The sequence below is a fragment of the Caretta caretta genome, chromosome 7, assembly GCF_965140235.1.
Source record: "Caretta caretta isolate rCarCar2 chromosome 7, rCarCar1.hap1, whole genome shotgun sequence".
Classification (NCBI taxonomy): domain Eukaryota; kingdom Metazoa; phylum Chordata; order Testudines; family Cheloniidae; genus Caretta; species Caretta caretta.
The window spans coordinates 48571222-48598410 of NC_134212.1; the positions used below are offsets into that span (position 1 = coordinate 48571222).

General features: G+C 57.0%; 1 protein-coding gene across 2 annotated transcripts in view; it reads left to right on the forward strand.

Annotated features, from left to right (window-relative positions):
- RASSF1 (Ras association domain family member 1) overlaps positions 1-26707 on the forward strand; it is a 28907-nt gene extending 2200 nt beyond the window's left edge. The window contains exons 2-6 of one of the 2 annotated variants that reach the window (XM_048859336.2): positions 6281-6405; positions 22188-22292; positions 22609-22903; positions 23395-23510; positions 25142-26707. In XM_048859336.2, the coding sequence (XP_048715293.1) occupies positions 6281-6405; positions 22188-22292; positions 22609-22903; positions 23395-23510; positions 25142-25288 (788 nt within the window). In that variant the 3' untranslated portion in view covers positions 25289-26707. Of the gene's footprint in view, positions 1-6280; positions 6406-9543; positions 9977-22187; positions 22293-22608; positions 22904-23394; positions 23511-25141 lie in introns of those variants that run through there. The other variant, XM_048859337.2, reaches the window with a different exon arrangement.
- The last annotated feature ends 482 nt before the right edge of the window (positions 26708-27189 follow it).

A 27189-nucleotide genomic window follows, 5' to 3' on the forward strand; every position in this document is an offset into this window, starting at 1 on the left:
CCTCTATCTGTTTGCCATGCTGGGCTGGCACTAGGCAGGTGTGGGTGCAAGGCCCCAGTGGCACAGACAGACCAAGGCTCTCCTCCAGCCATAGCGTGTCAAGCTGGGATCTCTTCTGATCCTGCAAGCCAGGCAGAGCTGGGCTGGCTGAGAGGCACTCTTAGGGAAATCCAAGGTGCTGCAGGAAGGGGGCACCCTTCCCTCTAAGCCAGGGAGTAGAGCTCTGCTGCGAGAACCTGAGGCCCTGCCTGCTTGCAGGCATTAAAGATGGTGGGGCACTGTCTGCAAGACTGAGGGTATTAACCTTAAGGGCTTGGCCATGTCCCTCCTTGGGCGATGTTACGATCTGCCTCCCCTGAATCCCTCTTCAGTCTTCTCCACAGAAGAACAGGTTCCATTTCCATCCCAAAGGCTTGGGTGGCATCGCTGTATGGTGTCGAACAGCTGCTGCATTCTACCTCAGAGGCAGCTGCATTTCAGTGATGTAGAGCTGGAAGATCTCCCTGGGGGGACAGTAACACTGAGGCAGGGCCGACTCGCCCAGCCTGGGACAGGGAGGGAATGGAACCATTTGCTAGCTCCCAAATTCCTCCTCCTGCTAGAAGAGGCAGAGGCTGGTGGGGCTCATTCCTGGGGAGCAGGGGAGGCAGCAGGCCTGGCTCAGGCTGACTGGGGGTTGCAGGAAGGCATGGGGGTGTTTGTATGGGTTGGGAGAGTTGGCAGAGGCAAGGAGTGTCTCTGGAGTGGCTGGGCACTGAGGCTGGGCATGGCAACAGGCACTGAGAGTGACAGGTGGGGAGCCATGCTGGCGGACACTGTGATGTGATTGCTGGAGATGGTGGGCACGGAGCCTGGCGGGGACCCCGGGGGGTCAGGGCACGGCACGGGGCATGGACCTGACAGCCCACTGGTCAGGGCACAGAGCCCGGCAAGGGCCATGATGTGGGGCAATGGGATGGTGGTAATTGGCACCCTTAGAGACGGTATCAGTCAACTGATTTGGGCCCATGCTCAAAGAATGCCCACCCTGCCTCTGTTGAGCAGGGAGAAATGTATAGAGCAGAACAGAATATTTTAGAGATGGAAATAATTGGAGGCAGGAGAGTCCCATGCTGAAGGACAGGGAGGCCCCACCCACCCCAACTGATTGACATGCCCCAGCTGCCAACCTGCTTTAGTGTGATTTCCTTTCCACCTCTGCCTCCACTTCCCCAGTGGCATCTGGATCTCCATTCGCTGCAAGCAAATCCCAGGCAGGTGGCCAGTGGGCTGCCAGGAGAGGGGCTGAAGACCCCAAGGTTTCTGAGGGCCGGGGCTCTGGGGCAGCCCTGCCGTGACAAGTTTCCAGGCTTCCTACCCTAGAGCTGGGAGCTTGAAAGCACTGGGAGCCTCAGCTCTAGCCAGGACTTGACACCCTGCTCTGCTGCAGAAAGCATAAAAGTCCTGAGACAGGCCTCCAGGTTCTGTAATCCTACAACAGTCCTGCCACGTGGGCTGCCCCAGGGCTGGGATTCCCGGGCCCTCAGGATCCCAGGCCAGCTGGCTCCCTGTGGTGCCTGACTCCACAGTGGAAGAGGCTATTCTGCAGTAGCTATCGTGGTCGATTTTCCCTATGTAGATCAGCCCAGAGATTTACCGTGATCCCTTCTGGGCCAAAGGAGAAGCCAGAGACTTTGGTTTGTTTTTAACCCTGGAAAAAGGGCAGGGGATGGAGTTGGAATTTTCCTGGGAAGGAGGAGGAAGCTGAAACCTTTGCTTGTGTGACCCTGCCATGAAGGGATAGGGAGATCTGCCTGGCCCCAATGCTGTGTTGGAGACAGCTGAGCTGATTCTTGCTTTCCCTTCTTGCATTGCTGGGTCCCTTTGGCCCAGCGACCCCGCCCCCACAATCTGTGTTGCTCGCAGCTGTCACCCCACGCTGAGCTCTGTGCCTCTGACCCCCACAGAGGATGGGACGTGGGAACGCTCTCAGCATCTCCCCTGAGGCGGTCTGCTGCTTCCTGCCCCATCCGTGTTTGCTCTAATGTCAGGACAGCTGTTGCCCCAGAGGGACAAGCAGACAAGGCTGTAACTGAACAGCATGAAGGCCAGTGTGGCAAAGCTCTTCTGATTGTAACTAGTCGATCACTGAGAGCATCTGTCATCCTAAAGTGCTGCATCAGTTACAGACAAACTCTTTGACTCCCACCCCGCTGAATGCAGCTGCCTCTAGGGTGGAACGCAGCAGCTGTTTAACAGCACACAGCAACCCTGGGACAGGAAGCAAAACTGTGTCCAACTGAAACTTCAGGGGGAGGCCAGGTCAGCAGATTTTAATGACCAATGTTGCACTTTGGCCCGAAAGTGGCTTTACCCGGCAACAATTCTTGTGAAAAGAATAATAATAGTAATAATAATAATACTTAGTACTTCTATAAATGCCAAGGGACTGTGACTGGCCACAAGGTGTCAGTACTGCACCGAGGTCAGTACTACATCAGAGAGGAGGACACCCCCTACTGGCCCACCAACACCGCTTCCTGAAGCACACTGTGCCCTACCACCACACTGGGACATTGGGGTTGGCATTGACTCAGCAGGGAGAGGGTCCCCTACTGAGCACCCACCCTACTTCCTGCAGCACAGCACGCCCTAGCGCCCTGGGGCAGTGACTGCCAGGGGAGAGTGCCCCCTACTGAGTTACCAACCCCACTTTCTGCATCTCCTGGGCCCGTTCCATGCAAGCACTCACCAGGCTTATATGTGAGATCTAACGAGACCACAGTTCAGTGGGAGGCAGTTGCAGAGCCTGTTAGACATGGTGCCTGGTTGTGAGCAGGCCTGGCAGGATCTGATTTTTATTGTCAATGTTGATAAATGTCAATTTCACCTACAAACCCAAAGATTTCCGTCAGTAATAATCCAAATGTACCGACGGGCGATGTCAGAAAAACGCTGCTTGAGAAGTCCTTAGAGTTTGATTGAAGGACATTTACTTTGTGCATTTTGCAGGTGACGTTGTCAATGTTGTGTTTAGCGGTTATAAAGCGTTACCTCTTGGAATCTCAGCGTCTGTTCTCCGTACACAATTGTCTGACCCCTCCCCCTAATTTCCAGCAACTGTGAAAATTGAAATGGATAAAAATAAAAAAAAAGTTAAAAATAAACCTTGAGATTCTCCATCAAAATGATGCTAAAGTAACAATTTAATTCTGCCAGGCCTAGTTATAAGCAACAACCGTCCCAGCCACCCCTTCCTCTGTACATAGAATCATAGAATATCAGGGTTGGAAGGGACCTCAGTAGGCCTTTATTAGCAGTGGGTGTCTAAGATAAGTGGAGTGTGGCATTGTAAAGTCCATGGATCTGATCCCCTGCTTCCTTACTGGTGTGACTCGGAGTAACTCCAGTGGAGTGACACTGGTGTCAAAGAATTAGATTCGTTGTCCTGCTGTGCTGCAGTGATAACCACTAGAGGGTGCCAGAGCCCTATTTAAAGTCATAGCTCCCCTCTAAAAAGAACAGCTGACAATCCATGGAAAACTTGGGAGGAACTTTCCATGGAGAATTAAGTGTGATGGTTCTGCTTCTGCAGCTAAATCCTGCTCTCCAAAGCTGGGGCATGGGGCCTCTTTCTGCTGCTGCTCGCAGGACCAGTGGTTGGAAATCACCATGGGTTTGCTTCCTAAAGAGCTGCCTGGCTGCAGCAGGGAACAGGCAGCCTGGGACTCAGTGGGCTAGTTAGAAGCTGACGAGGCATTCAAGTGTCTCAGCAAAATGGAAGTTTGCCTTCTCTCTCAGTGGAAGGAAGCTCATGTGTTGGATAGACACTGGGATTGTTCTGATGTCCCTATGGAGAGGGAGGGAGAGGCCCTTGAGTTGCCTGAACCCACTGTCAACACCTGTCACGATTATATCCTGACTCTTGTAATATGTGGTGGCTTTTGTCTCTATGGGTTACATGAGAATCTCTAAGTTCATTTTCTTCTGAAGTCTGTCTAGCCCATGTGCTCACAAAGAGAACAGCTTGAAAACATGGCAAAGGCTCAGAAGGCAAATAAGCACCCAAAATGTGTTAGTTTGTCACGGTCTCGTGTTTTTTTAAGCCAATCTTGGGACTTTTTCAGAGGCCTGATGCCATTTTTTTTGGGGGGGGGGGGGGACTCCCAGCATTGGAGGTACTGCAAAGAGAAGAGAAGTGCCATGCTTTTTTCTCCCTCTCTCTCTGTTGGGGGCCCTGTGAAATAGTCACAACTGAATGCTAACATCTCCAAAATCAGAGGTGCTCTCGTTTTCTTTCTATAGTGCCCAACTGTTCCCGTTTTCCCCACTCCCCACCTGGGTGCATGGGGGCTTGGGGTGCTGGCAAGAACACAGGACTACTTAGGAGTGAATTCAGCTCTGTTTTTCAAGCCACATATTTGGCATATGAAACCATATTCTCATCCAACCAGTTATTCTTTTGCTTCAAAATGGGGAACATTTTGAAATTCATCTTCTGATGAAAGGCTGGAAAAGTGATGTGTTTGGGGGCCACAAAACCGCCTTGAATGAAATGAGGACCATGTTGTTTCTCCAATTTTTAAAAAATATACCAAGATTCCCTAATCTTTGCCTCAATCTTAGTTGCTCGGGAGATCTGGGGGAAGGGAAGGAAACCCCAAACCATTTCTCTTTCCCGAGCATTTGACTGGTTCCTGCTACCAAGCTGCATCCTCTGTTTTGTGACATCACAGGTTGCAATGAAGAGGATTGTGATGCCACAAGTAGACCTCAAAGGTGGTAGGACCGAGGCCAGTAACACAGAACAAGGGGAAAGAAATAGAGAATTTGTTCTAACAGGGAAAGGTCTTTGCTATGGGGGAGAGGAGACCCCTGTGAGATAGGGGGTGGGGAAAAGGGCATCCCTGCAGAGATTGGGGGCACATGGGGCGAGTGAGGGGGATCTCTTAGGCTGCATTGTGTCATCGTGTGACTGCCGTTGGAGCATTCCTCCTGCACGAGCCCATCTGCGCTGCAGGAGCTGCGGTCGGCTGCAGCCCATCCAGGCGAATGGTTCCGGGGCCAGCCGGGTGCCCGTTAATAGGCTCTTTGTGCTGGCGGGTGGCAGTTTGGCTCTGGGGAAAGGCAATGCTGCTGGGACAGAGGCTCTTTGTCTTGGTCCCTTTGAAGTGTGTGCGTGTTGGGGGGATCACTCTCTCCCTCGCCCCATGGAGGGCGTGTGAGTGGAAGCCTCATGGCCATCAGAGATCCTGGGGCTGGCAGGGCAGCGTCCGAGTGCCACAGAGCTGCACGGTGCATTAATCACAGGGACAGAGAAATTGGAGGGGCAGCAGCCCCGTTAGCTCCTGTCCAGCCCAGCCTCCCTGCAAGCCGGGGCAGGAGCATTCCCTGGGGTCTGTTTCCCTGGCTGCTGGCAGATGCTGGGTGTGCACTGTGGTGGTGGTGGAGCACCTTCAGTGGAAGAGGGCAGAACAGGAACCCACCAAGGGTTTCATTGCCCTCTCTGTCCCTGTGCCTGGCTCCACCTGGGATTGGTGTCCACCTGTAATGCCTGGTCCTTTCCCCTCCACCCGCACAGCCGCTTCTCTGGCTGAGCACCCAGCTCGTGTCTCCTCATCCCCCTACGCCACTTCCTTGGCAGACCCCAGCTCTGCAGGGGTGTGCGTGGCGTGGTATGGGTTGGTGTCCCCAGCACTTGCTCTCACCATCCCTCCCCTGGCTGATCTTGGGGGCAGGCAGCAGAGCTGGCATGACTGTAAAGGTGGGATCCCCTGCAAGTGGCTGAAGGAGGCCTGTGCACTTGCTGGTTGATTTCTGGTGGGGATCTCATGGGACCCCGGCTCCTTTATTCCATTCCCTCCTGAAATCCCAAAGCGCAGGCCCAGATCGTCAGGATTCAGCCCAGAGCGGGGGCCTCTCTGCTTCTGAGGACCCCACACTGGCCACCAGCTCTGGCTGAGATGGGGGCCAACGACTCCCTCCTGGCCTGAGCTTGGTCTGGTTGGGGGTGGGGGTGATCCAAGGTTAGGTTTGTCACACAGCCCCCCTCCGAGTTCCCATGCAGCAGGGCTCTCCCTGGGACCTGGGGATGTAAGTGGAGAGGCAGGGAGCTGGGATAGGAAATACTGAGCCATCATGCAGCTGATTGGGATGTTCAATGGTGTCAGACTGGCCCTGTCCCAGCCCTGGGGTTCTGGCAAGCGCTGGAGCCTGGGGGCTGCTGCTCCTTCCAGCAGGCTGCTGAATTCCCCTGCAGGCTCGCCTAACGCTGTCTTCTCTTTCCTCTCCCCTCCCCCAGACTGCAAGTTCACCTGCCACTATCGGTGCCGCGCCCTGATCCAGCTGGACTGCAGTGGCCCCCGGTACCAGGACAGCGACCCGGCTGAGGCCAACGAACAGACGGTGGAGAAAGACACCAATGTGGTAGGAGAGCAGTTGTGGGGAACAGGGCAGGAGCAGCCAGGAGCTCCCCCCACAGGCAGGGCTCCTGCCCTGGCCCCCACAGCGTCCCCTGCTGGGAGAGGCTGGGGCTGGAGTTCATCAAGCTCCTCCCCTTGCTGTCTGTCCCCAGCCCAAGGCGTGGGTGCTGCCCCTTCCATGCACAGCAGTGTGCACGTGGGGCTTAGCTGGCGTCCAGGGAAAGCGTCATAAATCTTGTTGTGGCCCTGGTGGAGGAGCCAGCTCCAATTTCATCCTGAGATTGTGGCTCCACTCCCGGCAGCTGGGGCCTCCCCAGGGACAGTGGGGGAAAGGAGGTGAGGCCCATTCACCCAGTTGGGCGGGCGCATTGCTAATTAGCTCCATGCCATGTGCCGGGGTGGCTGTCCTGACACCTACCAACAAGGCAGATGAGCACCTGGCCCCCCTGTCTGGGACGCCCATGGGGTCTGGATCCCCTACTGCCCGCCCCTCCCCTGTGCTCACTGCTGAGTCCGTCAGAATCTTCCCTGTCACCCCACCCTCATTACTGACCCTAATTCCCCTCCCCCACAGACCCACCATTACCCCTATTGCCTCCTTGCCCATCACCCCCCACCCACCCTCATTAGACCCCAATGCCCTCCCCCACAGATTCTCCATTGCCCTTTGCCATCACCCTCCACCCAGCTTCATTACAGACCTCAAATCCCCTCCCCCACAGACCCACCATTGCCCTTTGCCCATCACCCCCCCACCCCATTACAGACCCCAATTCTCATCTCCCACAGACCCACCATTGTCCCTCTCTGAGCATATGGAAAGGTTCTCAGGATGAAATCCAGTGCAAAGGAAATCCTGTCTGAGCCCCACCCTGAAGGGATGACCTTTTAAACAGCAGTGAGTGTTGTGCTGGTGAATGGAGTCCGAGGGGCTGTTGATCCATTTGCAGAGCAGCAGGGAGGGTGATCTAGTGCTTAGGGCACTGAACTGGGAGTTGGGAGGCCTGGGCTCAGTTCCTGGCTCAGCCACAGACTCCCAGTGCCTCAGTTTCACCATCTGTAAAATGGGGATCTTTCCCTACCTCCTTGGTGTGTGAGTGTACAATCCCTTGTGAGGTGCTCCGACAACCCTGATGTGCATTATATAAGTAGCTCTGGGGCACATGCCCGGGGCTGCCATGCAGCCATTAGGTGGTGACAATGGGAACCCTGTGGGGGCAGGGCTAGGGTGACCAGATAGCAAGTGCGGTGCTCCAATATGTCTGTTAGTCTATAAGCTTTCGTGGGTGAATACCCACTTCGTCAAATAGCAAGTGTAAAAAATTGGGATAGGGGTGGGTGGCAATAGGTGCCTATATAAGAAAAAGCCCCCAAAATCAGGACTGTCCCTATAAAATCGGGACATGTGGTCACCCTAGGCAGGGCCCATATTCCTCTGTCTGAACAGCGCCTAGTACAATGTGGCCTAATAGAGTGATGCTGACTGGGCCCCCCGGGGGCTGTAGCAACAATGAATCATCACAGCCAGTTGGCTGAACTGGAGCTGGTGAAGGTCTCCATCCCCTGTGTAGCCTGCTCAGGAAAACCCAACAGCAGAGTGGCTCCTGGCTGGGTTGTAGGTCATTGCGTGTCTCTCGTTTCCTCGGCTGAGGGGTTCACTGATGGTGGGTAGAGCAGGCTTCTTGTGGCCCTGTTGGGCTGTTGTAATAGTACTTTGCCTCTGACAGTGGGTCTGACCCACTCCCAGACAGCTGGGTGCTTTTCGGAGCCGTCTGAATGCCCTGGCCTGCAAATCCGGAGCGGAATTCATAAAGGGCTGGGGTTTGTCATGGTATTACTGATTCCTCCTGGTGCAATCAGAAATCCATTGATAGCTGCATCTCTTCTGGTGACTCTACTACTGGCCATGACCAGGGAACACAGGGGGGAGTGGAGCGAACCAAACCTTGCCGTCTCTGCAGGGCATTGGGGGCTCTGTGCTTTAGGCAAGGGGAGTTCAGTTTGTGTTTGGGGGAGCTTTGGAGTGGGGGGGGCTAGATTGTGCTTTGGTTTGGCTAAATGCTTGTGGGGCTAGCTTGAGTTTGGGAGGGAGGTTTGCATTTTGGGGCTAAGATGGGGGGGGGTGTCAGTCTGCATTGTGGGGTGGAGGTTCCCATGGCTCTCATTCTTTCCAAATTGGGCTGCCCCTCCCTGATCAAAAACGCAAGGAAGTGAGACTGCCTGGGATTCCCAGTGCAAGTGAGAACCTGAAAGCAGGGTCAGCCCCAGCATCCTGCCTGTGTCTCCAAGGAGCCGCTGGGGAATAATCACTGAGGCAGATCTGGGAGGGGACAAAGGTCAGCCAGGTTTCATCCCCTGTTTGCACTGCCCCGCACTGAACTCCATGTTGCTGCTGGGGCTGTTGCCACCTCCCTCATGCAGAAGAAAGGCAGTTTTGTCTTAATGGAAATGGTCCCCATGTCCTGCTGAGTTAGTGTGTCTGTCTCTCTCCTTTGGTCCTTCTGGCCTAAGATGTACCCATCTCTGACTCCTGGGTGAAAGAGCTGATTAACTCAGCACACACCTATCTACCTACCTACCTGGGAGCATTGCTGTGTGGTTAGAGCACAGGCCTGAGAATCGGGGCTATTCACAGGCTGGCTTAGGGCACTAATGTGTGACAGGGGAGGCCTGACCTCAATTCCCTGCCCCACCACGTGTCCTGTGTGACCTTGGGCAAATCACTTCAGGCCCAGCTCCTGCAAGGTAGTTGAGCAGTAAAGACCTCGGAGGAGCTGGCCCCACAGTCTCTGTGCTTTAGTTGCCCTTGTGTGATATGGGGGTCCTGGCCCTTCCCTGCCTGGCACGGGGAGGGGGCGGGGGGGACTGGGAGGATAGATGCATACGGCCTGTGAAGCGCCCAGATACCGCCATGATGGGCGCCCTGCGCGGCTCATGTAAACACGCTGAGCGAGGCGGAGGTGGCAGTGGTGTCCCTGCATCGTGGGCGATGCTGGCCCCAGGCTGGCTAATGTTTGGGAAGCGCCGCCGAAGAGCGGCCGCGGCGGGGCGAGCTGCTTTGGGGATGAAATCACGGCCGGAAAGGGGCGAGGCCGGAGCGCTTTCGCCCCGCCCCAGCTGGCTGCGCAGCCTCCCCCAATCCGGGCCGGCCCCTGGCGCGGTGTGTACGTTTCAATCCCAACGGCTCGGCTGCAGCCCGGCGACGGCGAGCAGGAGCCGGGGACCACGGGCGGGCAGTGCTTCGCTTCGGGGTGCGGGCTCCCGCCCTCTCCGTCGGACCTAGCCTCGGGGGCTGCCGGCAGATCCGGGCTTGTTCCGAGCGGGCCGGTCGAGGCGCCGGGGATCCGAGCGCTCCCAGCCCGGGCCGGAGAAGGGCGAGGCAGCTTGCCAGGGTCGGAGGGCGAGCAGCGGCCGGGGAGGGGATGAGCGAGGGCGAGCCGGGGACCCCGTCCTTCGAAATGACCTGGAGCAGCACCACCAGCAGCGGCTACTGCAGCCAGGAGGACTCGGACTCGGAGCTGGAGCAGTACTTCACGGCGCGCACTTCCTTCATCCGCAAACCCCTCAAGGACAAGGTGAGGCAGAGACGGAGCCCCGATTCGGAGTGTGTGTGTGGGGGGGTCCGGATCCCCCCCAGTGCCCGGTAGGGGAGCCCCGATTCGGAGTGGGAGGGGATCCGGATCCCCCCCAGTGCCCGGTAGAGGAGCCCTGATTCGGAGTGTGTGTGGGGGGGATCCGGATCCCCCCAGTGCCCGGTAGGGGAGCCCCGACTGGGAGTGTGCGTGGGGGATCCAGATTTCGCCGTGCGTGGATGGGGAGATCCGGATCCTCGAGTTGGAGGTCGCTCAAGGAGGATTTTGCTCCCCTTCCTTTGAACCAGACGACTATTATTTCGTGTGCCCAGGGCCCCGCTCTTCTTGGCGCTGCGCAGACACACTGCGGGGTGGGTGAACAAGGCCCCTGTCCAAAAGGTCTCACTGCCGGCTGATCCGATTTCTTCGGACCCCATCCTGTTACTCCTGGGTCTGCTTCTCCACTGGCTGGTCCCCTAAGTGCCTTGGGGAGTCACACGGGCTGAGCGGCCGCGGATGGGGGGCTGCCCTGTGGGTCTCCGAGGTGAGCGAAGCTCGGTGGAGGGTGTCTAACTAGCCAGCGAGCCGTACCCCGCCAGCCCAGGCTCTGGGCACTTCGCAAGCAAACTGATGGGGCTCATCCCAGGGTACGGGGGGGAAAAGGCTAGTCCTCCATACGCCTCCACGGAGCCTTCCCATGGGTGTATCAAATGCGCTTGCCTGGGTAGGCGTTTTTCCGGGAACCGGTTTTTTTCGGGGGGCGGGAGGGTGGAGGGTGTGAAACTAACCCTTACGCCGCTGTCACGGGGGCTGAAGGATCTTGGCCAAATGCCATGGGGGGCCAGTCGGGAGGGGGGGTTTCCTGTCTCCCTGGCCTGGCTGGCGCATGGCTTGCTGAGGTCTGTAGGGTAAAGAGAGGTGGGGTATTGCCCTTCAGCTGTGATGACATCACACGTGGCGTGAGTTTGGTGGGTCTTCTGCCAGCCCCTTGATGGGCATTTAGCGTAAAACCCTCAGTTTGGCACCACTGGAAGACTTGGCTTTTGGGACGGTGCGGGTCAGGATCGAGGGGCATCAGCCGAACTGGGGGGGATCCAGGAGTGGAACAGCTGGCGGGGACTGTGGGTTGAGACTGAGTGCAGCTGCATTGTTATCCAGCTCTCCAAATTCTTCACCTTTTCCCTCTGTCTTCGGGCTTCCAGTTCCTGTGGTGTCTGTCCCCAGAGTGCTGGGCACTGAGGTGGTGGTAAGGGCAGGAGGAGCTCTCTGGTCATCCTGGCAGACTGGGGAGGTGGCAGATGGAGGCTGAGTTAGGGAGAGCTGCCCCAGAGGACCCTTGGCAGAGCACCAGTTTGAGCTGCATCCGGCACCCAGAATGGTGAATGGTCGTTGAGGGACAGGCTCAAATTGCCACCTGGCACCATCGCCCTGTGATGGGGCATCTGCCAGGCTCTTTCTCTGCCTGAGGAGGCCTAGCCCACCCAGCTCTGTGCTACCCGAGGGCAGGCTGGTGGGGAGAAGGACATAGGTGTCTGAACTTGGCAAGCTGGTGTGGAGATGGAGACCTCCCCACCTGGAGGGCCCAGGGCTGTTCCAGCTCTGTGATCCTCTTAGCCCAGGGGTAGGCAAACTTTTTGGCCTGAGGGCCACATCTGGGAATAGAAATTGTATGGCGGGCCATGGAAGGACTCCAGCTCCAAAGAGCTCCATGGACCAGTGCCCAGCGTTGCAATGACAAACCTCCAGCTGCCACCAGCCAAAGGAGGTTGCGTTGTTAGTGGGTAACGGTGGCTAGGGAGGTCCTTGCACATGGTGTCTCCTTGGAGCCCTACAGAGCACTCTGGGGCCACTCAGCCTGTGGCCCTACAGGAGCTGAGCTGGGCCGGCATTATGGGCCATTCAACAAAGGACCGCGAATCTGGCTGACCTTTGGCTCAGCCTGTGGCTTTGGCAGATGATCTGAGGTCAGGAGACACAAGGGTGTGAGACATGGGATGATCTCAGCCTCTGGGGTGGGGTGGGTGTGGATGAGTTGGTTCCACTCAACTGGTGACTGGAACAGGTTGTGTGTATGTGTGTATGTACATATGGGGAGGCGTGGATGAATTGGGGGAGTTTTTAATACTCCCCAAAGGGAATTGCTGATTTAACTGGCAAAAACTAAGAAAAGTGGGACTGGGTGTTGGTCAAACTTCAACCCCCTACCCTCTGCCAGTGCACTGTGTTCCTGGCCACAGCTCCTTTGCTGGTCCTGTCCTGACCCCCAGATTGACTGATGCCCCTCAAGCCTACCCTGCAGCACCCTCTGCTGTGCCAGTCTTGGGCTGCTGCTGAGCAGAGTCTGGCCTTTGTGTGTGCCTTTGTTTGTCAGCAGCAAAAGGCGTGAAACCACCCCCTCCCCCCCCCGCTACCCCCTGCAGCTGTGTCAATGCCTGCCACTCTGCAGGGGCTGGGTGGAAAAGAATTGTTCCCTGAGTGCCAAACTGCTGCTGGCAAAGGCTGTAGCCTCCCAGCTGTGATACATTGAGATCCCAACAGAAGGGTAAATTCCCCAGCTGGCTCAGAAACCCCCTGGGGACATCCCTGCGAGGTGTCCTTATGTGAGTGACAGAGCCCTGTTAGTCTCCTGTTTGTGTGATTGTTTCCTAGTGGTTAGAGCAGAGGTGCTGGGAGCCAGGACGCCTGGGTTCTGTTGCCAGATCTGTGGGGAGAGGAATCTACTGGTTACAGGAGAGAGTCTGGGAGTTAGGACTCCTGGGTTCTGTTGCCAGCCCTGCCACTGACTCACCAGGTGACCTTGGGCGAGTCACTTCAAAGCTCTGTGCCTCAGTTTCCCCATTCTGTACAATGATTTTGGGTGTGCTGGACTGTGAAGCTTGGTTCACTTCCAGGTGTAATGTGCATTCAGATCCTTGGTTCTCTCTGGGTTTGGCCACCATCAGAGCACTCCCAAGCACTTAATGATGGAAACCGCGCCCTGGCGGGCCTGCAGGAAAAGTAGAGTTTGTGCATGATTCAGTGGCTGTGCTGAGACTATCATGGGAAAGCACAGCTAGTCTTATCAGCCCACTTCATTTAGGTGCCTAGGGGGGAGCTGAGCTCTTCAGAAAATCTGTGGCTCATCCCACGTTACCTGGCAGGCCAGTGCTAGAGCCAGGCGTTGAGCCCAGGTCTGCTGAGCCCCAGTCCCATGTTGTAGCTACTGGCCCCTCTTCCTTTTCTTCCCCATTGGTCCACTGGAGATTGTGGCGTAGCGGGACAGGTGTCTCTTGGATAATCAGGGCCGTGGTAGGCTTTGGGACCTTGCCCTGGGGAAGCCGGTGCAGAGGGCAGGGCACTGTGGAGGGGCTGGGGGCAGCTGGCAGTGATCTGTGTTGCCAGGCTTTTCAGGGTGGGGAGCTTCATGTCTGGAGGCAACAACTGTGTGAGACACTGGCTCTGATGGGGAGGGTGGGGCGGGGGGGCAACCTTCTGGCCAGTGGCAAATAAGAAAGGGGCATCTCTGGCCTCATGGCTCTGTGGGCCTCTCCTGACACCCAGGAGTCCGAACGGACCCCAAGACTGTGGCTGACTGGACAGCCTGGATACCAGGAGACGTTCCAAGTGCTGCCCTTGTTGGGTTAGCATCGCCATGGCCTTGCCCAGCATCACCAGCTGCTGCTTCCCTAAGGGCTGGCAAAGCACAAAGCAGGATGGTTCTTAAATGGGGGCGTTGGATGGGGAGGGGCTGACGTTGACCCCCCGAGCACAGGCCAGGAGAGCGCAGGGCCTTCTCCTGAGGACGGTTCTAGGCTGCGCTTTGCTCTCCAGTGTAAACCTTGTCTGCTCCTTTCCAGGTGACTCTGGCTCTTTGTCCCTTGCCCTGGAGGCTTAAGGGGAGTCAGGGCTGCTGCTCTCCTGCTCCGTGCAAAGGGCCTCCTGCACCCCAGCTGTGTGGTGTCTGCGCACTGGGGGAGCGGAACCCCCCCCAGGTGCTGTGCCCAGTGGGAGTGCTACTCACCCGTGACTAAGGGTGATGGAGCCAGGTTGTAATACAATCCATCTGACTCAGAATCTGAGAGCGGAGGCAGCCAGACCAGCTGTTAACCATTTCACCATGTCCCTGAGCAGCCAGCCCTCTCAGCAGGGGCAGTCAGAGAGATGGGGAGGTTGCAGACAGTTGGGTACAATGCCCCTGGACTGGCTGTAGCTTTGGTGCCCTGCCCAACAAAGGGGCAGTTGAGAGCCCAGCTGCAGTGACTGGAGGGGCAGGACGCCCCCAGGCTGGAGAAAGGAGAGAGAGAAATGCAGCCAGAAAGCGAGAAGGGAATGGGCTGGGAGGAAATTCCCCCCCCCCCACCCTCATCTTCCCCTACTGAGCAGAGGCAGGGGGTTGTGGGATCCCAGCCGAGGCAGTGAGTGGCACCAGGGGTTAAATATTTGTTAGGATCCAACAATCGCAGGCCTCTCAAACATGTAAACAGCTCTTCTCAGGCCCTGCTGGAGCCAAAGTGAAAATCTGTGGTCCCCGCGGCCAGCCGGGTCGCCCAGGGTCGGGAGAGGGACCAAACACAGATGTCGTCCATTCTGCAGCCCAGGGTCTGCTCCTGCTTGATGGGCTCTTGGAACTTGGGGTGATCCTGTGGGGAGCTGGGGAGGGGACATGGACCCAGGACAAACTCACTGACTGCAAGCTGGAGGCTGCAGCGAGTGTGTATAATGCCAATGCCACAGAACGCAGGGCTCGGCCCATCCCCAAGAACACAGTCCCAGTGGTGAGAGAGGGCATTATGCCTGTATATGGTTGTTTGCCACGTGATAACCCAAGGTGCTGCTGGCTCTGGGATAGGGAGTGAGCAGGGCCCTATCGCAGGCCGGGGGAGTGATAAGGGCAGCCCGGGGCCAGGAGAGGAGACGATCTGGCTGTGTTGCACCGGGTGTGTAGGCAGCATAGATCGGCTGACAGGCTTTGCAGTGGCACCTCACTGACCTGCACGCCCGGCCTCCTGCGCCCTGATTGCTGAACTTCCCTCCTGGGAAACAGCCCTGTCTCATGCCTACTGGTGCTGGTGGCAGGCAGCTGGGCATGTGGCACTGGGGGTTGCTCACTCCCAGCTGGCAGGGCACCCCATACCTGCTAGGCACCTTGCTGTCTACACCCTGGCATAGTAGCTGTCTCCTGTGCTGTGTGCCATGTTGTGGGTGGGGTGTGGCTGCAATGACTTAATGCTATTGGGAGGAGGCGCTGCTGCCAGGACCTCCCTCTCCCATTCCAAGGGGGCACATCCCCCTTTCCCTGGGTCCAACATACAGTGAGTACCCATGAGTGCCCAGTATCCACTGCGCCCTGGCGCAATGTCCTGTGACAGTGCTCCTGGCTGCCCATTTTTGACCTGTGCTGATCGTGACATGCAGCTCATGCAGGTGGGCTGGGCATCTCATCACCCCTTCAGGCGCCGCTTAGGGGCCTCTTCCTGCATATGCGGGGCTGACTCCGCGGGGACCTCCAGGGCTAAATGCACAAGCAGCTGAGTGACAGAGCTGTGGCGGCCTAGCTTGAGCTGTGGCGGACTCCTCCTGTGTGGCTTGGCACGGGTGAAGGGGCCTGTAACACACCCTCGCCCTGTGCGTCTGTGTTGCCGTTACCTGGTAACTAACCAGCCCTGTGTTGTTTCCGTTGTGGAGCAGCAGAGCCGACCTCAAAGTTGTTCTAAGCAAAACAAAACTGATCTGAGCAAAGTTGCAGCTATTCCCCTAGCTGGGCTTGGAACAGCTGAGGATCCTGGTATAGGGGAGGCATGAGAGATACCCTGGCAGGGCATGCCCCGTTTTGTGTGGGGAAATGCTATCGCTGCCCTAGCATTAGTTGGCAGGAAATGTCTGGAACCAGGGGTGCCTGTAGGAGGTGCTGTGGGATTGGAGCAGGGGGTGATACGTTATGTAATGTCCCAGCAAATGGGCCTTGGAGAAAATTCTCTTTGTTCTGTAAACAGGATGCCTGTGTCCCTCCCTGTGACTGTTCATCCTTCAGCCGCGAGCTCCCAGCGAGCCTTTTCCATCCTGGGCTGGGCCGGGCTCCCTGCGCTGTGCACCCTACCCTCGCAGGCTTCCGCCTGCCCTGATCCTCAGGATACAGAGACTTCCCCCTTTAGTTCCTTGGATCTGATCTCTGCACATGGGAAACGTGCTCCACCCCGACGCACACCCATGTTCCCTCATCCTGTCAGGGCGTAGCCAGGTTGGGTTTTGTAAGCCTCTGCCTAAGCTGCGGCAGGTCTGGATGCAGAGCAGAGCTTCCTGCCCATGGAATTACAGTTGTGGACCCAGAACAGTGCTAGTAACTTGCACTTAAAGCATTGATTCCCAAAGTCTGCATGGATGAGGCAAACTCCACGTGACCCAACCTCTCTCCCAGTCTCAGGGGCAGCCAGATGCTGGGCCTTGGGAAGCAGTTCTTGTTTAACAGAGCACATTACAATCATAGCATGCAGGAGTTGAAAGCAGCTCTGCACTTCCTGTCCTAAATGTGACTTGGAAAGGCCACCAGAAAACAAGGCATTGGCTCAATTTATTTATTTATTGGACTGCTTCTGTAAGAAGAGCAGGAATGTGTGGTCGTGTGTCTCTTGCTTTTGCTGGAGATCTCCCTGGAGGACTAGAGAACTGGGGTGTGACAAAGTGGGAATTTTCCCTTGTTATGTTGTATGCGATTCTTACTGTTTTGTATTAATGCTGTGTGTGCCTCAGTTTCCCTGTGTATTGCACCAATGTCTAGGTGGTGGGAATAAGGGTGTGTGACTTTTGCGGGGGTTGCTCCAGCTGCCTACATGGATGCTATGGCTGCCCCTTCGTAACCTGAGACCCAGGAGGGGGATATGACCAGGTGACGACCAGGCGACTCTTGGCCAGGGAAGCGAGACAAAGGTTGGAGGAGGAACAACTGGCAGGGCAGGGGCCAGGCAGCTGGAAGTGAGTCAGTCTCGGCTGGCTTGGGGCGCAGGGGGAGGGCCAGAGCCTTGGCTCTGGGCTCCCCTCCCCCCAGGTTGGACTTGGCTGAAAGTCCCTGATTTCTGTGCTAACAAGTTGTGTCCTATGCTGTGTTCCTGTCGACTAATAAACCTTCTGTTTTACTGGCTGTCTGAGAGTCACATCTGACTCTGGAGTTGGGGTGCAGGGCTCTCTGGCTTCCCCAGGAGCCCCGCATGGGCGGACTCGCTGCTGGAAGCACACAGTGTGGAAGGGGAGGCTGAATGCTCTGAGGCCAGACCCAGGAAGGTCGAAGCTGGGTAAGCTTCTTGCCCTGGAGACAGTCTGCTCAGGGAGGAGGCTCCCCCAGAGTCCTGACTGGCTTCGTATGGAGTAGTTCTAGAGCATTGCCCCGGTGACTCCGTGACATGGGGCAAGAGCTTTCTCAGTCTTTAATTGAAAGGTATTGAAACTTTAACAGGGAGAGTTTTCCTCCTGCCTATTTGTTGAGCATTTGAATTAGATGGGTCTTAACAAAGACAGACCGGTATGAGCATTTGCTCTCTCATTCCCTTTCATTAATCTTTGTTCATCCCTCAGGTGTCTGCTGACATAACCCTGCAGTTTTCCAGTTGTCTGTCAAGTCTTCTGGGAAGATCAGGGTAATTGTAATGCCCAGCCTCACTGTGTTGATGGGACAAGCTGTTGATCTAATCGCATTTCTCAGGAGATGGGTCTGCAGTGTCCAGACATTTGTCCCTGGCTTTAGATGGAGGCTGTGTGGGATTCCACACCCCCGAATGTGTCAGATAATTTCTCGTGATTCGTGGGGTGTCCTGCTATTAAAGTGCTTCGGACTCCGGAATCTCTGGCTCAGCCTGAAGGGCCTCCTGGCTGCTGCTCTGAGTTACTTCCTGGTCTCTTGTTTGTGGAGCAGAACCTGGGTACTTGCTTCCTGCTCCACAACCAGGGGACAAGCACCTGCCCAGAGCTAGGGCAGTGCAGGCTGAATGATCACACTGGAGAACCATTCCCTAGAGCAGTGGTTTTCAAACTTTTTTTTCTGGCGACCCAGTTGAAAAAAAATTGTTGATGCCCGCGGCCCAACAGAGCTGGGGATGACAGGTTTGGGGTGTGGGAGGGGCTCGGGGGTGGGGCAGAGGGTTGGGGTGGGGCTGGGAATGAGGGGTTCAGGGTGTGGGAGGGGGCTGGGGCAGGGGGTTGGAGTGCTGGAGGGGGTCAGGGCTCTGGGATGGGACCGGGGATGAGGGGTTTGGGGTGCAGGAAGGGGCTCCAGGTTTGGGGGGCTCAGGGCTCGACCAGGGGATTGGGGCGCAGGCTTACCTCAGGCCGCTCCCAGTCAGTGGCACAGCAGGGGTGCTAAGGCAGGCTTCCTGCCTGTCCTGGCACCACGGACTGCGCTGTGGCCTGGAAGCGGCCAGCGGCAGGTCTGGCTCCTAGGTGGAGGCACGCAAGAGGCTCTGCGTGGCTCTCGCCTGCAGGCACTGCCCCCCACCCCCACGCATGCCAGCTCCTATTGGCCAGCCAGTGCTCGGGGCGGGGGCAGCGCACAGAGCCCCATGGGGCTCCCCCACGCCTAGAAGCTGGACCTGCTGATGGCCACTTTCAGGGCGCAGTGTGGTGTCAGAACAGGTAGGGTCTACCCTGCCTTAGCTGGGCAGCACCGCCGACAGGACTTTTAACAGCCCGGTCAGTGGTGCTGACCAGAGCTGCCAGGACCGAGTGCCTTACACTCCACAACCCAGTACTGGGTTGCAACCCAGAGTTTGAAAACCAGTACCCTAGAGGATCATCAACTGACTGATCTGCAGGGTCAGAGATATGGGAGCTGGGGGAAGGACCAGAGTAGCAACCATAGCTTGGTGGGTGATAAAGCAGCTCAGCTAAGCCACAGAGCACTCCAGTTTCAAACACCTGATAGATATTAATTAGCAGGCAGCCTGGGGACAGGGAAGCAGTCCTGCCACCTTCCATGAATGCTTGCTGGACCTGATGTGGTAAATGTGGTGTGCATGGTAGTAAGGGGCTGATGGCACTGTTTAGGGTTGGATACAGGCAGATAGGTGGACATGGATTAAGAGGAGAAAACAGGTCTAGCAATTGCAAATTAGAAGCTGCTTTAGCTTCTGCTTGAGATGAGTTGGTCTCTGACGTGCAGCACCAGCAGGGTGTGTGTGTGCATGGTCTGTCTCTGAACTGTGTGTGTGTTGACCTGGCTAGACTGTGCTAGCTGTGAGGAGAGCCAGAGGCAAACCAAGGCAAAAGGGATAACTTTACATTTTATAGGGAAAACCCACAAATTGTACCAGGAGCACAAATAATATTGAACGTTACCAAAGACTTACTACTTATAATAAGCTATATAGGTGACCAACTCATTAACCTTTGTGTGCTTGTCCACACTGTGTGATTGGTACCAAATGCATTGCTGTTAACAAGAACACAAGAGCTCACTCAACAATATCCTGCGTCACTTCGGAGAAGAATCAACGTTTCCTCTCCTTGGCTGTAAGTCCAATTCCACTCTTGCTGTCCTCTTTTTTTGCTCCTCTTCGGCTTAAAGTGCTCCTTAGATTCTCTGTTTCTGTGCCGAGTTTATCCGCACTTAGTGGGCCCTCACCTGGCCATAGGGCACCTTTTGATCTGTGTTCTGTCCAAAGATGTTCAAAGAATTTCTCTCTGTTTACAAGAAATGTAGGTGTTTTGTGAGGGGGCTTCTTGTTTACCATTTTCAGGATCTGTCTGCATCTCATGCAGCTTTGATCAGTTCCCTTTTCCCCCACTTATATTTCAGATTTTTTTTCCCCTTGATTCTCTCTCTCCTGTAAATCTGTAGATTTGATTTCCCTCCCTTCTCTAACAGTGTCTGTGCATATATCCAGGTCCTTTTTTTTTCACCTGCTTCTCCTCACCTGAAACCTTTCCTATTTTTCCTTCTTTCCTCCTTTTTTCTTCCCAGTCCCCTGCTTGTATTCTCCTGTTCTTTTATTTGCTCAGCCCACCTCCGGTTCGCCCGCTAGCTCAGCATCTCCATTCTCCTTCTCTAACACTTCTGGCAGCTGCCCCTTTGGGTGGCTTCGGGGCCCCCTCCCCAGCACAATCTGCCCTCTCATTGGCCATCTCTCTCCCCTGGACAGCATACTGGGCAGCTGCCGCACGTGCTAATGCCAGGTGCGGGTTACTACCCACACGCTATGTAGTATCTGTTTGTGTGTACATGTGTGTAAGCATCCATTGGTGTGTCCACGCATGTCTGATGTGTGCCAGGCAGTGGAGAGGTGTGTGTGCCACGTGCCATTCACGTCTCTCTTCTCCCCCACTGCCATCCTGCGCAGGCAGCTGGCGGCTTTGCGGTGGGAAAGGAAAGGAAGTGGTTCCCAGAAATCCCAGGAGAGCTCTGATTGGTCTGTGGTGAGCTCATCTGTAATTCCCCTTGTGGGGAGGGGAGGGGGGGTCAACAGGAAGCCAGGCTGATGCAAGAGGGTGCAATGAAGTTCTGTGGCAGCGGAAAGAGAGGGGGTTGGCCTTCCTGCTCTGGCAGCATGTGTGTCCTGGGCGTGTTTGTGTCTGATCTGTGGGAAGTAAGAGCTGGTAATACATGAGCTGGCTGCATTGTCGTGCTGAGGTGTTGTAAGATGGCCCATCATTGTGGTATTCCTGGCTGGGGACATGCCCCAGTGGAGAGTTGTGTCTAGATCTTCTTTGCCAACCCTGAATGGCATGGGCAATGCCAAGTTAGCCCCTGAAGAGCGACATTGGCATTGAAGCAAATACCTCAGACCAAGCAGCTGTTCTTTGCCTTGCATTGGTCGGGGGGGGGGGGGGACACAGGTGTTTAGCCTGGGGCCTGGGCCACTTAGCCCCTTGAAAGCAATCCTGGGAATTCTCTGGCCTGTGTTTGCAGGGGCTCAGAGCAGGTGATCTGAGTAGTCTGATCACCCCCTGGCTGAGGGTGGCACAGAGGCACTGTGGGCAGGCCCCGTATCTGGCCTGCTGGCAGGGCCAGGGGTGCAATCGCCTGTGGTGCCCTGGAGGTGGGATCTCCTGCTGGAGCCTCCTATATTTTTTTTCTTCTGGAGGCTGGTCACTGACTCGCACCCCAGCCCCGCCTGTGTGAGGACCCTGTGTCAGCACGGGGGTGTGAGCAATACACCTGCCCGTGGGCGCTGCTCGGCAGCGAGTGCCTCCTCGCCCCTGGATTAGGCCAGCAGCTGCTGTAGCTCTTGGCTTTGTGAAGTGGTTTCTCCAGTGGTCATGGCAGTCTGCAGTGCTGGCTGGCATAGCTCCCGCTGTTCTCAACATGGACACAGCCTTCCTCTGCCCTCGGCCTCCCCTAGTGTCCACCTGCTGTGCCTTCTGTGGGGCAGGCTGCTGCATGATATAAACCTCTGTATGGCTCGCTGCCTTTTGGAAGCCTCTGGGATAACAAGTAGGGGGGATGATTCCTGACTCCCCACTTTGATCCTGCCTGTGGGTCCAGGGAGCTCTCCCCAGCCAGGCCTGGGGGGATCCTACGGGAGGGCTCAGCAGGGTTTTATCTCTCTCCAGTTGCACCCCTCGCACGAGATATCTGCCCACGGGGGTTTCTGGTCTGCCGTGCGGAGCAGGTGTGATTAAAGCAGACTTGGTATCTACCTCTCCCGTGGGGCAGGGAACTCCTCTGTCCCCGTCCCCCCCCCGCCCCAGCCTGTCTGGCTCACCCAGGCCAAACCAACAGGACGTCCCCCTGGACTGAAATCCAGCCATCCGTGTCACACACAGCACCTGTCCCCCTCTCTTGCTTCACTGTGACCCCCTGGCTACATCAGAGTCACTCCTGATGTGCACCACATCAGGGACAGACCCCCAGGAAATGGGGCACGGACCCTGTCATGGTGCTTCTTGGTGCTGGTGCTGCTGGCTTCCTGAGCTGGGCCAGGTCAGGGAGCCTCTTCTTCCTAGAGGTGAACTTGCCAGAGCAGGGTGGAGGGTGCCGGGTGGGGGCAGCGCGCACAGGATCCAGAGCACCCATGCCCAGGGCTATTGGAGACCTGGCAGCAGGAAGTTCTCAGGGTGGGGGAAGCATAGCAGTCCTAACTCCTGCAGCAGGGCATTGTGGGTGCTGTGCCAATCGCCACATCACCGAGTGGGCCTGGGTTGTGGCCGGGCTGAGATGCAGAAGGCAGAGGGTAGCTGTGGGGACAGGAGCTGAGTGGGAGCCCCTGCTGACCAGGGAGGTGGACTGACCCCACCCTTCTCTCTCCTGCAGGACGAGCAGATTGACTGGGAGAAGCCAGTTCTGACCCAAGCCGAGATCGAGCAGAAGATAAAGGAATACAACAGCCAGATCAACAGCAACCTCTTCATGAGCTTGGTGAGGCCAGGAGCGTGGAGGGTCTGCGCCCGGGCGATGGGGCAGGGCAAGGAGCTCACAGCTTCAGATTTGAACTCTCAAAAAGGGGCAGTGCTCAGAATCCATTCCAGGGGGGTCATGGCTCCATGTTCAGGTCTTCCCTGCTCCTAGGGGCTGCATCCAGAGCCTATTACAGGGGGCACAGGGATCCCATTCTGGGTGTTCCCTGCTCTCAGGGGCTGCACTCAGGGCCTACTTCATGTTCGCTGCTCCATTTTCCTGCCCTGTTCCCCGGCTCTGCCCAGCTCATTCTCTCTTTGGTTCTCCCTCCTCCCAGAACAAAGATGGCTCCTACACTGGCTTCATCAAGGTGCAGCTGAAGCTGATTCGGCCGGTCTCAGTGCCAGCCAGCAAGAAGGCGCCCTCCATTCAGAATGCCAATAAGGCGCCGCGCTCCCAGGTGGTGACGCGCCGCACGTCCTTCTACCTGCCCAAGGACACAGTCAAGCACCTGCACATCATCTCCCGCACCCGCGCCAGCGAGGTCATCGAGGCCCTGCTCAAGAAGTTTATGGTGGTCGACAACCCCCGCAAGTTTGCCCTCTTCGAGCGAGCTGAGAAGGACGACCAAGGTACCTGGCCTCCTCTCTTCCCCTGGGCTCAGTCCCTCCACACGTCCGCCCCGCAGTCCCCATCTCAACCGGCTTTAAAACCAGCCAGAGGTATTCCCGGTTTGCAGATTACACTGACTAGCCAGGGCTTAAATTTTACCCTGCCACAGTGGCTGCCCCACTTCCTCACAGTGCCCCTCGCTGGGAGAGGCTGGGACTGAAATAGCTGGGAGCTCCCCACATAGCCAGCAGTCCTGCCCTGCTCCCTACAGCGCCCCCTGCTGGGAGAGGCTGGGATTGGCATAGTTAGGATGGCCAGAGCTTGTGCCCTGCTCCCCACAGTGCCCCATGCTGGGAGAGACCAAGGCTGGAGTGGCTGGGAGCCCCCGCCCCCCCACAGCCATTACTCCTGCTCCACTCCCCCAGCACCCTTGCTGGGAGAGGCTGGGGCTGGAGTAGCTGGAGCTGTCTGCTCCACTGTACTGAGCTGCGTGGCCCGTCTGTCATTGCAGTGTACCTGCGGAAGCTCTCAGATGAGGAGCAGCCCCTGCATCTCCGGCTGCTGGCTGGCCCCAACGAGAAGGTCCTCAGCTTCGTTCTGAAGGAGAACGAGACCGGAGAGGTCAATGTGAGTCTGGGAATGGCCTGATGTGTCTTGAGGGGGAGCCTGAGTCCTTCTGGGAAGCCTATGGGTTGTGGGAAGGGTGTTATAGCACTGCCCTCTGCTGGCTGCCTCACTGACTGGTCCTGATGGCAGGGCTAGCCGGCTGGAAAGGGGGAATTGAGTGCAGAGGGGTGTCGGGGATTCTTGTAAGCGCCCCTTCCTGGCCACCCACCAGGGTTGCTGCGAGGGGAATCCGAGCCTCTGTCATCCGCATCCCCAGGGTGCTTCAAGCTCCTGGAGCCTGAATGGAGCCACTGCCCTGGTCTCAGGATCCCTAGGCACACTCAGGGCACAGACCTCGCATCTGGCCACCCTGCTTCAAGTGCTGGAACCCGCTGTCCAGCCACCTGCCCTTCGGGGCGCAGCACTGACCCTTCACACTCCCCAGTGCGTGAACACACCCCGCCCCCAGAACTCCTCCCGAAAGGGGTGACGCCGGTTCCTATTTAACTGTCTGGGGGGCACAGAATAGTTGGGCAGTTGTGCACACAGGCACACGCTTTGTACAGTCTTTCAACTTGATGCTCTTTATATTGTTGATGTGACGCGCAGGAGATTAGACCGTACCAAACAATCAAACACCCTAAACGCGATGTCCCTCGCTAGCTCACCCTTCCCTTGGGGAACATTTGTGTTCCGGTAGGCGGGCACGTCCCTGCCACAGCCTCCCTCCTCTTCATCTGCTGCAAAAATAGCTCACTCCTGGACCTTTCCTCCTGGTGAGCTCCTTTATTCTCCTCCTGATAACTTTCCAAACCCCCCTCCCTTCAGACAGGGGCAGGAAGTGTCTTTTCCCAGCTGGAGCAATCCCCTTGTCCCAAAGCATTTTACTTTGAATGGACGATTGATTGTTGTATGCTGATTAGTCCCCATTGTCTCTGGCCTGGCGGAGACAGACACAACCCTGCTAAATCTTGGGGGATCCACATACAGACAGGTGTTCCCTGACAGTCAGTTCATGCTACGATGTCCTAAAATCGTCCGTTCCAGAGGATAAGGGGAACAATGGGAGTAAATAGGGGAGTTCAGCAAGGCCCCATTTGGGACGTGGGCATGGGAGAGGTAGAAACAGAAGGCTATGCCTGAGAGCATGAGATGTGCACAGTGAGGTGCAGGGCACTGCCCCAGCATGAGAACCTCACCCCCACCCCCCGCTTCCATTGGGAGGGAATCTGAGATCACTACTGGTTCGTGTAAGGTTTGGTCGGCATGGGGCAGTGTAGTTGAAGGGTACTGGACCGGAGCCCCCTGCTGTTCCAGTCGTGGTCCCCACACAGTACTGCCGTAGCCACTCTGTTATTGCAGTCCTGGGCTCCCTCTTTTTCTCCCCCTGCCAATGCCCATCAGTCCTAACCTGCAGCCACTCTGCCATTTCTGTTATGGACCCCACACAGCTCTGTTCATGCCCCTCCATCCTCACCCACAGCTTTCCCCTGCTTACCGCCACCGCACGCTAGTCCAGCCTTGGGTTCCAACCCCATAATCCCCTGAGAGCTCTGCTAATGCCCCGCAGCCCTTACCCACTACCTAGGTGATGCTGCACACCGTGGCGCAGGCTCCCAGAATGACAGGCCCTCTGCCCTCTCGCCCTGCAGTGGGACGCCTTCAGCATGCCTGAGCTGCACAACTTCCTGCGCATCCTGCAGCGTGAGGAGGAGGAGCACATCCGCCAGATCTTGCAGAAGTACGCCCGCTGCCGCCAGAAGATGCAGGAGGCACTGACTACCCGCACCCCGGGCTGAGCCGCCCCCGTCCCGGACCTGACACTCCAACCGACACCAGGTGGCTAGGAGAAGAGGCGGCGAGGCCAGGTGGACATGGACGGATCCGCTCCGGGACTATGCTTGTGGGTCGGGAGCTCCCCTGCGTGGGTGCAGGGAGGTGGGGGGGAGTGTGGGAGGGGGCGGCAGAGGAATGGGAGGTGGGTGGCTCCCCTGCGGGGGCCCCCAATGCCGTGTGAGGCGCGAATGTGAGCGATGGAGGGACTGTGTGCATGGGGACATTTCCCCCGGGTGGGGGGCACTGAACTGCCCCCCCCCATCATGTGTGCGTATATGTGGGGCTGCTGGGTCACTGCCAGGATGGCTGCTTCCGGCTGTGCCTTGGGGAGAGGTGGGGCGGTACAGCTGGTCCAGGTTCATCCTCCTGCCAGGGCCTTGGTCTCCACTGGACCTAGCCGTGTCTGGGGTATAGATGGAGGCTCAATGTGGACCTTATTGGCAGCCCCTGAACCCTGTTCCCCACTCCTTGGGGAGGGGGAGGTAGCAGTGGACTCTGAGAATGGGAGGGCCCTGGATCTGTTCAGCCCTGCCCTGTCGTTCAGGAGGTCTTGGCTGTCCTGCTTATGTGGCCAGACCCTAGGTCCCTGGACAGGTGCAGCCACAGGGTGCTGTGCTGGCAGGGCTGAAGACTCTCTCAATTCAGCCACGCTCAGGGCCGTCTGTGGGGCAAGCCTAGGGGAATTGCTCCAGGGACCAATGCAGCCCTCAAGACCCTGTGTTGGTCTTTCCAGGATCCTGTTACCAAAGGTGGCCTCGGTAGAGGGCAGCATCCAAAGGAAGGCCAGGAGAAGGAGCTCAGGGGACCACATGGGGCAACCCCATCCCCAGGTGTAGCCTCAACGGAGCTGGTGCCAGGGAAGGGTCTGCCCCCGTAGGTATCCTGGAGAAGAGGCCATGGGCGCTGTTGTGTGCTAGGTCCTTCACGTGAATGGAGGGATGGCACCCCACAACTTGCCCCCAGCAAGCTCGATGCATCCTGGTGGGAGCTTGGGCCAATAGCAATGGCAAGTAGATAGCACTGGAGGGCGAGGGATGGCAGCCCTAGCCTTGGACAGGCCCTGCTAGGCACTGCCAACCCTTCCCCGAGGAGCGGCAGACCCCCTGTGCCCAGGGAGCTGGGGCACTAGTGAAGGGCTGCAAGGCTGGAGTGAAGCAGCCGAGCCACTCCCCATGAGTGCCTGGGACCCGAGGCTGTGCGAATGCACCAAGAGGCCCCCCTCTTTGCAGCGGGGCCTCGCTTTGGGATTTGAGTTTTTCAGTAAATGTTTTTGAACTCGACTCTGTTGAATGTCCCGAGCTTCCGTGGGGGTTGCGCTTCCCCGGAGGCTCGGCCTGTGCATGGTGCTGGCTCTGTGTGGATCAATAAACAATTCAGGGCAAGGCTGTTTTGTTTCTTTGGAGCCAGTTTTGGGTGCAGAATGACAACCTGTCTGCCCAGCATCAGTGATAGACCCCAAAGCTCCTGAACCTATTCCCCACCCGCACCCCGGTGGCCTCCCACCATGCTTTGCTACAGCCAGAGGAACAGGCAAAGCCTCCTAGAGGTGCAACAGTGGGGACGCCTGAGCCACCCTGGATAGGGAGGCAAAGGGGGAGGGGCCATTGAACCACAGGGGGCAAACTGACCCTGCCCCTCGCCATGTCCATCTTGACCTCCTGCTTCCCATGCAACTTCCACTTGCTGCTATTCATAGCTCTGCCTACATCTTCCACATGGACCTGTGATCAGTGCTGATGTGACCTGAGGACCTGTTGGTCTGTTATTTGTGTCCCAGTCCAGGCAATGCTCCCCTCCTCTCTCGGGAGGGGAATGGTGATGGTGACGGGGAGGGTAGACTCCCTTGTATAGTGCTCCCTTGCAA